The following is a 12,530-nucleotide window of genomic DNA, read 5'->3' as shown; positions in this document are numbered from 1 at the left end:
TGAATTAAATATTCAGGAGAGATGATGGTGTTCTGCTACAAGAAAAAAAGTAGACAGAAGAACATTGGTAGAAAAACTTGGGAAACAAGAGCCCACAACACTGATTCAATAATAATAAAGTATCATACTCCATACTAGTGTTTGCATCATCTTCAAATACAAAACAGTTCTTCAAAACCACACAATCCTTTTTAATCCAGTGGCACTGATCTGTATGTACTTGAATTCCTGTACACACAGTTAATTCTACCGAATTCAAACACAGCTCACATGTATTTGTCAAGTCTGACCTTAAGTTTGTGTGCATATTTGTTAAATCATTACCTTATTTTCTATAACTGCCTCTGTACAGGCTTGAAGCATGCTTAAGTGATGAGCAAAAACCAGAAACTTCAGTTTGTCATTTTGAAGCATCATTTTGATATAGTCCTTTACTGCTCCTGCCTGGAGTAAGAGAACAGGTTTTCATTAGTTGGACATACAAAATGTTCAAAGAGACAGTTTTTAATGTCTTTCAATTTCTTGTAATACAAAAAGGTAAATTTCTATTCAAGACTTTATCAAACACTAACATTGTTAAATATTAACATATAATTATCAAACTAATTTTATTTTAAAAATACCACAGCTTTACGTCTTTGAGAAACCCATCTTATCCCTTCAGACGAAAAAAATAAATCCTCAAAAGATCACATACACAGCACTTCTTCCAGATTAAGATGTATTTAAAACTCCTTTTAGTTACAACATCATTATCTGATGTTTTAAGCCCTATTTAAAAAAAAAAAAAAAAACAACAGATTTCTGCACAAACATATTTCAAACAGAAAATGTATTGTTTAATCAGAACTTTTGTATCCACACCCACATAAGGCCGTGTATCAAAATGGAAAGAATAATTTTGATACTTTCGCAATACCCTAACCATAAATATTGCTCTGTTTAAACATTCATAGATATCTTTTGTGTCAAATGTAATTTTCACTATATTTTACAAAAACTATTAAAGTCATGATGACAGCTAATAACAAAATTTATCACTGGTCAATGGTTAATGCAATACCCTCTGCAGCAGTTCTCAGATTTCTTTTTTTTCTATCTTCCCCTAGAGGGGAGAAACTAGAAAAGTGGGGAAATAAATAGCAACAGAACTACAGTGATATTTTTAAGGCAAGAAGAAAAAATGTGAAGCAGTTGGTCACATTCTCAACTCTTGCTGCTCCAGCAGCCTGCAGAACTTTCTTTTTTTCTATCTTTTCCTAAAAAACAGGTTAGCAAAATGAGGCCTGATAGCAAGGTAAAAAGCAGGCAGGCAAAAGATTTTGCTGATTAACTTGTTTTTCCTCCCATCTTAAGGTGCAGTACTATAGAATAAAACACACAGCATGGGGTTCCATTTGATAAAACAGAAAAGGACTAGCTAAAAGGGATTGTTCTTCCATTTTTTTATCCATGGGGCTGTGCCAGCACCATCCTGGGTGAGCTGCAGCAGCTGCCAACACACAGGCATGGCCCTGCAGCACCCTAACAGCTTTAAGACTTAGTCACGATAACTGGGTTCAACCTGTTCCATTAACATACAGGGGACAATGAGAATGCTTCTCCACATCGTGATTATAAACCAAATCAACCTCACCTAGTGTCCAGGCCAATACAACTAATTGTATAAAGTTAAAAACTCACCAGGTATTTGAAATACACTAAGACTTCCACGCTTACCTTGGCAATGGCTGTTTCTTTATACATGCGTGTGATTAGATTCATGACTTGAGAAAAGTGGCTTTCAGTGGCATCTGAACTCAGATTTCTCATTAATTTCTCCCACTCTGCAAACGTGTTATTTAAATTCTAATTGGCAGAAGAGATCAGTGGTTAGATATCTAGTACAAAGTATGTCCTACCTCAACATGGACATTTCAAGCATTAAACATTTAGGAACAGAGTACTTTCAAGAACTCTATCAAGTTTGGCTAAAAGTAACTGTAAGATTCAAAATCTAAGGGAAAGAAAGACAGAAGGAATAAGGTCATACTAAAATTAGAGCAAATTTTATCATTATCTGATGCAAAAAAAATGCCAAGCTCATGTTCTTAATGTTACATTTTAAAAATAACAGAGATGCTACGCTATATAGTCACACTTTCTGTGTAGCTACATAGAATACACATGCATACACACAAACACACATGAATACACAGATTACATACTAACAAATGTGTTTTTAGCAAAAGTGGAAAATTTACCTTAGCTGCAGCTTGTGGGAGGTCAAATGGAATACGTTGCCTAACTTTGGGAGGCAACTGAGTTAGAACATCATTCTTCAGTCTTCTGATCATTATTTCACCGAGAAGTTGATGTAGTTCTTCTAAATTTGAGGCTCCTCTGCAATCCCATTGAGTTCTTTTACCAAAAAACCTGAAAATGAAAAATCAATACTGAGGCTAGCTCTTCCAAATTCAACAGAAACCTTCAGTACTTAATTTTAAAACAGACTATTAGATATGAAAGTGTGCTGGATAACAACACTTGGTGTCCCCGTTTATATCAGAGAGAGAATTGTTTTCTGTCCGATTCTTTCCAACTCTGAAGTCGGAATTGCTACCTGCAGACGTTACTACCCATCAGACACACACAGTCCTCTGTATCATCCCAGCTACACTTCCCTTTCTACAGAAGCAGAAGTTTCAGGTATAATTTTATAACTCGTTTCAGTGGACTAATGGAAGAATATACCACCATGAGAGCGCACTTTAGTATATTATAGAGGGGAATGAGTGAGAAGGAAGCTATCATGAAAGCTGCAAATATCACCATTAATATTCCTTTGTTTCCCTCCCTCAGAATTCCTTCCTAGTTACAGTCAGAGACAGGATTTATAGCTTAAGGTACCATCTTTAAACGAAATACTAGTTAATGAGCAAGGTTACATAGAGGAAGTAGGTTTAAGGTTAAAAAGAGAAAGAATTTATTAATTTAGTCTTCCTCGTTCTTTCTTTGCTTCATTGTTTTTAAGGAAGTGCTGTCCTTAAAAAGGTTTGCTCCCTCTAACTTCAGCATTTGCGATACTAAAGAAATGATATGCTAGACCTCACAGAAACTCTTCGGAAACAGGTGTCTGTGAACACCTAAGTAAAAAAAAAACCACAACATTTTCACACAACGTGCTGCATAAAACAATCCTGTCAAGTTTATTACCACAGGATGTTTTGTTTCAGTCAAGTCACGAAGACAAAGTTATTTATTGAGAGCTTGCCAAATGCTGAACTTGATTTTTGTTACATTTATGGTATTCCAAAAATAAGATAATCATCTATGATTGAGTAGCTAACCATGCTGTACCCACGCACACTTGTGGTGTGAAAATTACAGATGCATTCAGTCAAAACACCACGGAAAAAATAGCATTTCTCTGTCTGAAAATTAGACAGCACTCTTCCATGTCATTTGAAGTTAAATGCTGATAAAATGCTGATAAAATGATGGAGGGAGAAAAAGAAGTTATATGAAAATGAAACCATGTAATTACTACTGTAAAAAATTAAATTTAAATGCTAGACAATTTAGCTGACAAAACCTATTATTTTGAACATATGCAAAGCTGAAGATAAGAAATTTTTTATCTAAGAAATTTTTAAAGGTTCTTCCCTTCTCACAACTTCTTTCATTCCAGATTGGAATACAGATTCAGATGGGTAAAACTAAGCATTTTAAACCAGAGCTGCTTCTATCCCCTAGAGAAACCAATAATTAAGCTAAAGCTGAGGGAAGCAAGTCAGAGGGAAATGAATCTCCCTTAAGTTAAGAAATTAAAGCACATGAAACATGAAAATTCATGAAACTTGCAAGGGATAAAAATGGGTTAAAATTCATTAGACACATGCGTTGAAAAATGTGTAATGATCAATGTTACCCAGCAAATTGGAGGCAAGGTGGTGGACAAGAAATTATAACGCCTATATTTGACCCCTCCGTAAAATTACAAACACGCTACTCTGCTTTTGGGAGCCTTATACATTTACTTTCACTCAGTCAATCTGTAAAATACAGACACAAGTATTGGATTTTTTTTCTACCCAGGCACGGTGAGATAACAAAAAGACTAGATCCCGTAATAAAGAGAGATATAAATTTTACTTAACAGAATGCTGGCCCTTAAACTTTATTTGTGGACCAAACTGGAAGCTATTAACATTTGAAATAAAGTCTTCTGTCAATTTAATCCTTTTCCCAATCCTTTTTGATGGAGAAGATGGTATCTGACCCTGGGTTTCCAAGCAAGATAGTATGATACAGCAGAGGTACTGCTTGCTGATTCTCTCACTTCACATGACAAGAAAACCAAAGACACCCACAGGAAAATAAACAAGCAAGTACAGTAATACCTGACATGAGCATTGCAGTATTTTTTGGCATATTCATTCCAAGTGCCAAACCTTCTTGGAAACAGTGCCTCAATCTGCATGAAAAGCTGTATAAATAAAAAGTGATAGTGAGAAATCACTTGCAAATGTAAGACTATTCAGAAATAATTATGACACAGTTATTGTGTTAAGTTTACATTCAACAGTTGCACCAAAAATTACATGGCTTGGTACACATACAAATGACATTCCATAGGAGTATGCGTGTCTTGAAACAGGACAGTTATGGGCAGCCCTCAAAGAACAGAGCACCCTGAACACTGTAACACAGTGCTGATGACTTGGAAAAGGTTTATACTGAACAAGAAAACACAGATGAGAAGATGCTCTTCCTAAAAATACAATTTTTGTCATTTGCCGGGTACATGGACTTCTGCAAAGCTTCATGCAGGTATTCCATGAACAGTCTGCTTCTTAACAATGTCAACACAGACCAGAAATTTCACACCTTTCTTCCCAGTTGAGTAACAAGAGGTAAATATCAGTTCAGACAACCCTAGCCAGAAAGAATGCTACTTTACAAGCTGCTTTACTGTCAAAGCTTCCTGGATTCAAAGATCACTACTAGATCCAAGACACACTGTTGAGGGGTGGCACAGGGACAACAGTAATATGGAAGGTTCTCTCCTAAATTTCCCTTGAAGACCTTCAGCAATGTTGCTTACTGGTCTTGGTATCAACACACTGTTTAAAAGCATAACACTTTCTAACTTCCGTTCTTCCAGGGTTGGTTGCAATGTCTTTGATGTATGTGCAGGAAGTTTCAAATTTATCTACACCCTTAGATATAAATATTTGTTATAAAGTTTTAAGCAAACACTCAACATACACCAAGCCCTTTTTCATGCAGTGGATATATTTCTCAAGTTATAATGTCTCTGAACAAACAATTATTAAAGGGTCTTGGCATAATTTCTATTTACACAACAACAAACTCTAAACTGTAAAGTATTATTTATATAAGCCTTATGAGTTCCCTGGATACAAATCAGCTCTTATATTCCATATATTTCTACACTTGATAAATAAAGACAGTTTTCCTGGGTTCAGTATAAAACTCAAGTGGTTTCTGGTTTCCTCTTTGGTCCTCCCCAATTCCATATGCTGAACTTCTTTCAAAGTAAAACTTGTCTTTCTGGACTGCAACAAGCACGGCATATATTTTTTCCACTTATGAAATACAAGTGAACATTAGGAATATTCAAAAGACCAGCAATAAACAAAGAACCTCCTATAACGGATGATGAAGCAGATTTAATACAAGTTCTTGTCTACCGAGGACTCCCCTGCTCAGTAGAAACAAATAGTTCTCTATTTGGGCTCTCGATTTTCTATTTTACCCTGTCAGTCTGTTCCATGAGGGATTAATTTCTTAAGAGAAGCCCTGTCTCAAGTCACCTGTGCATGAGCTCCAAACAGGTTTGTAAAACATCAATATAATAAACTCAAACCAAAAAACATGGTTTCAGTCCACTGTTTGATGTCATAATGCATGTAAACTGTACACATTGAAGAAAACTACAAATTTGTTCATTTATTACTCATACCATCCTTAAAAACCAAATGAAACAAAACACCATACATAAAATACCTCTTCAGGTCTTCCTAGAGCAGGAGTTCCAGTAAGAAGAATCGCACGAAGAGACTTCTGCACAATTGGCAATAAAATCTTGCTGCGGGTGGCGTTTCTGGATTTCATATAGTGCGATTCATCGACCACAACTACCTTAAAGTTCTGCCTGTACAAAGCGTCTACTAAAGTCTGCGCATCAGAAGTTAACAGGCCGTACCCCAGAATCGTTACTTTGCTGGTTGATATTCTCCTGAAAGTGGAAATCCAGAAGTTTTCTTAGTAAATTTTCATTGTAGGAAAATTAATATAGCAAAGGAATTATACCAAACTAATGTTTTTAAGAAGGTATGTATGACACTTTTTGGATTGATTAATTAGTGGTCTGTCAGGCTAAGGACAACAGGTTTTGGTGTTTAAAACATTCTAGCATCTCACACTTGCAAATCACACACATTTCACAACCATTTTCAGAAGATATACGTTGCATTTAAAAGGAGGTTCATTGATCTGGTTTCATTGCTTCAACTTGTGTACCCTTCCAGGAGTATCGCATGGGACAAATCCACTTTCTGAATAACAAGTTACACAAACAAGTCAGATTATTATGAACACACTATGTAAACAGCACCCGAACACCGGAAGTAATAATGTCACCGTGCAAGCTATCTGCTGCTCTGTGTACAAAAGTCACCTCATTAGCAGCCTAACATGACTAACGAGGTGGTCTCTGAGCATCTGGTGCTGCAAAGGTACAGTCTGTGCTGAACATCACCACCTGAAAAACACATTCCAATCAAAGCTGCCTATCCAGCTTTTCTCCCCAAAACGAATATAAAGAAAACAAAAAACTAGAAGCAATGAATCAACAAGGCACAAGATGAAAAAATTAGTTGGAAAGGAACTACTTACAATAAATTTAAAGCCATACATAGGCCCAAGGCACGAATTGATTTTAAAATAATTAGAGAGCCCTTTAGGAGCCTTTGAGCAGCACAGGAACTCTTCAAAGTTGTTAGACAAAAAAGTCACCGCAACAAGAGTTGTGGCTGGTCTCCCCATCTGTCAGACATCACTGGGCTGCTGGCACCATCTCTATTTGCTCTCCAGTAGCAACAGATCAAAAAAAACTACTAAGTTGAAGTTGCCTTGATTATTTATGTATGTGCACATGCACATTCATGTTTCTGGATATGGAGGAGGTAGCAATGGTTAGAGCACTGGCCCTGTGGTCAATGCACTCCAGGCTATTGCTGTTACTGCATAGATAAATAGAACAGCCAGGAAAACGAGAATTTTCCCCCATCCCTTTGTGAAGGGTAGATGAAAAAAAAATACAAATAAAATTATTTATTCTTAGTGGAACCAATTTATTGAGGAAACATCCAATTTCAAATTTAGCTAAAATTATAAGAACTTGAATTGATGCCTAAGTATATTTTAACCTGTTTAAATTAAGAAGTTAAGTAACAGTCAAGCAGTAAATTTCATTGCTGAAGTTTTGAACAGAAGTATTGAACTGAGAGAAATCCAAGCTGAACATACAGAGGTAGAATTTAAGAAAATGTTAAACCAAGTTGGGCAGCTCTGGTTTTGCATTTGCATTTTCTTGCAAATGCAGAAAACATTTTTTAATATTAAAATATTAATTAGTTCAACAGCTAACTCACTTATAGCTAGGAAGACTCCTGGGAGTTAAACAAACAAAAACACAAGTTATCTTCTTCTCTTGTTGAATAAAATGAAGTGATAATGGCTACGGTGTAGTCTTTTTAAAAATCTTAAAAGATAAAATGGACAGAATTCTGTTTGCCATGTACTTTTGCCATAATTGCCCTTATTCCACATTTCTCCTTTCTGCATTCAGCATTATAAGCATTAAGTTTGTGTGCATTTTAGCTAAACAGCTTAAAAAAAGGCTCATTAAATCCTTATTTTAGTTCCGTTATTCCTATGATAACCAAAATTTAAGCTTATCAGTAGCAACAACCCCAGATTAAGCTTTTAAAATGCACTTTCAGTTGGATTTCTCTGGTTACCACAAGGAAGGTTCCAAGCTACTGTCTCATCTGCACATCTTGACAGTCAAGTCACTATCTGATACTCCCCAGACAACAGGAAGATAAGTCTCCCTTATCCAGAAGTTTCAGAACAACATCTAGACATTACCCTGAAATCAACCAAGTCTTTTACAGTAAAACAGACTAAAAAATACCCTTGTAATTCAGTGTAATAGGAATGTTTTTCTAATAAAACACAAGACATGTAATCCCTCTTTGATGAAGTCATGCTATTAAGTCTAAAGATAGAAAGCCTGGGTCATTGTGACCTTTTCAGTTATTTAGAGAATACTTCTTCCAACTTACAAATTTTCTCAGTGTGCTAAATAGAATTTTAACAGTAATTACTTCCTTACTTCATAATGTATACTAGAAGCTTTCCAAAAATGTGTTTAAAATGTTTTAGAGAAGCTAATGAATACAAGCTAATTCAGAGGTGAGAAATAACTGTATATATTTGAGACACACTGAAGTAATCTAATTTTCAGCAGACAAGCACTTGTTACTTTACAAATCCCAGACCTCTCCGTTTCAAAAAGATGAGTAACTAATGTAATATAATAACACAAAACTGGGAGGAGTGGCTGATACACCAGAGGGACCTCGACAGGCTGGAGAAATGGGCCAAGAAGAACCTTATGGAGTTCATCAAGGAGAAGTGCAGAGTCCTGCGCCTGGGTAGGAACAGCCTTGTGCACCAATATGTGCTGGGGCCCACCCTGAATGGAAAGCAACTTGGCAGAAAGGGACCCAGGATCCTGGTGGACACCACGCTGAACATGAGACACTGAAAGAGGACGAAGGGCCATGAAGATGATGAAGGGACTGGAACATCTCTCCTGTGAGGAAAGGCTGCCTGGGACTGTTTAGCTTAGCAACAAGGCAGCTCAGGGTGTTTCTTATTAATATATATAAATACCTGAAGGGAGAGTGCAAAGAGGACTGAACCAGACTCCTCTCCGTGGTGCCCTGTGACAGGACCACATGCAATGAGCACAAACTGAAACACACGAGGTTTCCTCTGAATATCAGGAAACACTCTGGAGTGACTGAGCACTGGGAACAAGTTTCCCATAGAGGTTGTGGTGTCTCCATCCTTGGAGACATTAAAAAACTACCTGGACACAGTCCTGGGCAACTGGCTCTAGGTGGCCCTGCTTGAGCAGGGAGGGGTTGAACAAGCCTTTTTATAGAAGAAACATGAACTTTACTCACCCAATATCAGTTTTGTTCTGAATTATGCTAATATCATCCGGAGAGAGTTCTGGAATCCACTTCTCCATCTCATCAACCCAAGGGTATCTCAGAGATGAAGGCACTACAATTAAGAGGGGCCATTCGTTTTTGTAGTAATAGGAAATGGCAATTGCTTGAATTGTTTTACCTAGCCCCATCTGGTAAAAGAAAATAAAAGGAAAAAAAATCAAAATAGAAGTTTCTGTTCAGAAAGCATATTCCATTCAGGAGACAAAAATATTTGTGAAGACAGAACCAGATAAGGGAAGCAAAGCCAAAGAGCTAGTTACACAGTACCTATTTCATTGTCAACCATGGATAATATTTTATGAAAGAAGATGCTTCTCTTTAAATGGATTAATACATATGTTATATCTGGTTAGCTCATTAAACCTAAAATAAGTATTTCCATTCATTTCAGAGGATTTTCTGTTCAGGGCCAGAAGAACAAAGGAAGATCTATATGAAGAACTCTGCTTTTGACTCAGTAGGTCAACAAAAATAAACTATTAATATTTCTTTCATTCACCGTAGCTACCAGTTTCTCTTTATTCTGTAACACAGAAGAGGAAGTCCACCTAGTGGAGAATTCAGATTTACAGACAAGATATATATTTAACAAGAAAGTTACACTGCACAAAACTTTCCCCAATGTCAGACCTAATGTCAAGAAGTATACACTATTTATTTCAGAATAAGCATATCTTGCAGTACTTTTTATTGCTAACAATTATTCACACTTTATATCGTCATGCAAGGAAGGAAATAAGAAACTTTGTTTTAGTGAACAAATAGCTACTGCTGGTATTTTGATTTTTCCCAAGCTTCCCTTTCCTCCTCCCCTAAATACTTTTCTATTCTCCACAGTTCCCAGAAATTTCACATTCCATGCCAGGAGAGTTTAGCTCCAGCTGTATTAAGATTTTTATAGTATGAGGAGATGCTTTAATCCCAGTAATCCATCTCTCTCCCTCTGCCTGCCAGTGTTTCAAAAAAACCCAAATTAGAATTGGGAGACTATATCAATCCCCACACATTATCTCTTTTTCAGTAAGGTTTTATAGTGAGAACACATCAAGAACATAATACTCTTTTACTAATATGCTTCTGTGACAAGAAATGCTGGACTCAAATTTCCCTAATATGGACTAGAATAAAATATAATTTTTTTAATGTATTTAAAAGTAATTATTTCCACTATTACTTATAGTAGATCAGTACCTTTGAGAAAATTCAACTTTGTAAGGCATATCTTCTGAAAGATTCTTTTAAGCTCATGTCAGGTTTCATTTTGTTCCCTACTCAGATATTTTCAGAATGTCTGCTGAAGATCAGAGGAATTAGGCTTCTTTCATTACCAACCTTTCTGCCCACATCTCAAACAAAAGAAGTCACATCTACATGAAGTACATTAAAACAAGAAAAATGGTGTTATAGGAACAGGAACACCACTTACCTCATCAGCAATCATACACCTAAAAAAGAAAGAAGAAGAGAGGGGGAGAAGCAGAAATTAATAGTAAATATAACAACTAAACCAATACTTATGTATTGTTTACTATAAATTTAAGTTATGGATTCACTGAACCAATTAAAGGAAAAAAGTAGACTTCATTCCTAGAGATATCAACTACAATAGGTAAATTGGGTACGAATATGAAATTATGCTTGCCAATTGTTCTAAAAACATATATTTAATTTGTTAGCATTACTGAAGAACTTGCATTGTAATATTGAATTGCTGCTTCGGTCTAGTGCTATATTAATTGTAACCCTGAGAGACATTTTCAAGGCAAGAAGTGCATCTTTTTTTTCAGTTATTTTTCAGAAACAGCAATGTTTTTGTTGCTTCGTGATTAACAATTATTTATATGTCAGACAGATTTTCAAAACGGGCTTTCCAGAGCTGTCACATTTGTTTTGAAATAGAAACACTCCCTCTCCCCCACTAATCATACTAGTTAAAGTATTAGAAAATGAACTTGATTTTTTTTCCCATTTTAGAGTCACCTAATTAATGCTACTCCATGTAAAGACAATGATCACTCCAAGTCCCCAGTCAAGACTAGTAAATTCTATTCAGCACATTTACATTTTCTAAACACTAAATGCCATCTTCGATATAATTTTATTATGGGTATTTTAAGTTATTTAGTTTATTTCAGTTATTTAGTACATCCATTCTTAACTCAAGTAGGGTCCAGGGAACTTAAATGTTCCCAGCCCATGCAAGTTGCTTCATCAAATCTTTGAGACTGGATAAAGGACAAAGGAAATTATTTGATGAACATCTGGTTAAGTCATTAAATGGGTATTGTGACATCTTTCCAAATGTGCACCCTCAGCTATTTTACAAACTCAGCTCTTGGTTATTTCACAAACTTTTACCTCCACTACTTTATAGACTTTTCCAAGCTGGAAAACAAAAACACAAAACAAATAAACAAAAACCCCTCAAAATCTAACCAACAAGCCTATCCAATTCAAAAGCATTACCTAAATAATTACAAGAACTTTTTTTCTACCTCTGGCAAATAGTATACAAAACATGTAGATTAAATTGATATATACTAATAAATTCAGAGGAAGGCACTAGTCTGAGCAAGAACTGTGAAGATAAGAAAGCTGAGCAGAAAACCCACTCCCTTTAAGTCTTACAGCAAGGTGATGACTTACAGTTCCCTTTTCTCCTACAGCAACCCTGGGCTGTATGAGGATACAGATTTACTAAGTATCTTCTGACCAGAATCAATGCTGGGAATTCCAAGGCAATATCTCACCCAAAGCGCGAATTTCTGAAGCTTTGTAAGGATTGTCAGAGTTCGACAGCAATACCTGCTTGGGCTCCAGGTAACTAACCGGCAATTAGATGATTTCTCCAGCTACTAAGTAATCTAGGAAGCTTTTCAAGCGTTGTATAATTTTCTATATTGTCAGAAAAAGCAAACTGGAATAATAACTCCCACCAGTTGGCATCACGGTGCCACACAACGGACACGGGCTTCATCAAACCACTGACTGAAATGCAGCAGTGGGTGCTGCTCATTGAACTAAGTGACAGCAACAGACTGACAGCTCTGTGCAGTCCATTGCTTCGCTTGAGGATTTATAAATGTTTACTGACAGGAAAAAAAGCACCAAGTCTTAGGAATTATCAAATGTTTCAAGCTCTGGAAGGGAACAAACTTTACAGGCCACTCTGCTGGTTTTCGCCCAGGCTCAATTATCCTTCTGCCTTGTGCT

At 36.3% G+C, this 12,530-nt stretch overlaps 1 protein-coding gene across 7 annotated transcripts in view; it reads right to left on the bottom strand.

The window, feature by feature from the left end:
- The window catches only part of ZRANB3 (zinc finger RANBP2-type containing 3), a 42,869-nt gene that overhangs the window by 12,914 nt on the left and 17,425 nt on the right, over nucleotides 1-12,530 (bottom strand). For all 7 annotated transcript variants that reach the window (XR_010473972.1, XM_021296501.2, XM_021296503.2 and 4 more), the window contains exons 3-9: nucleotides 10,744-10,762; nucleotides 9,267-9,445; nucleotides 6,013-6,244; nucleotides 4,383-4,468; nucleotides 2,244-2,415; nucleotides 1,720-1,848; nucleotides 325-444 (exon numbers count right to left, since the gene is read on the bottom strand). Coding sequence is in view for 6 of the 7 variants with exons in the window: in XM_021296501.2 (XP_021152176.2) it covers nucleotides 325-444; nucleotides 1,720-1,848; nucleotides 2,244-2,415; nucleotides 4,383-4,468; nucleotides 6,013-6,244; nucleotides 9,267-9,445; nucleotides 10,744-10,762 (937 nt within the window). In the remaining variant the exon portion in view is untranslated. The remainder of the gene's footprint in view (nucleotides 1-324; nucleotides 445-1,719; nucleotides 1,849-2,243; nucleotides 2,416-4,382; nucleotides 4,469-6,012; nucleotides 6,245-9,266; nucleotides 9,446-10,743; nucleotides 10,763-12,530) is intronic.

This window comes from Columba livia, chromosome 7, assembly GCF_036013475.1.
Source record: "Columba livia isolate bColLiv1 breed racing homer chromosome 7, bColLiv1.pat.W.v2, whole genome shotgun sequence".
Lineage (NCBI taxonomy): Eukaryota > Metazoa > Chordata > Aves > Columbiformes > Columbidae > Columba > Columba livia.
Note: the sequence above shows the minus strand (reverse complement) of the source record. Positions and strands in the feature narration are given on the sequence as shown.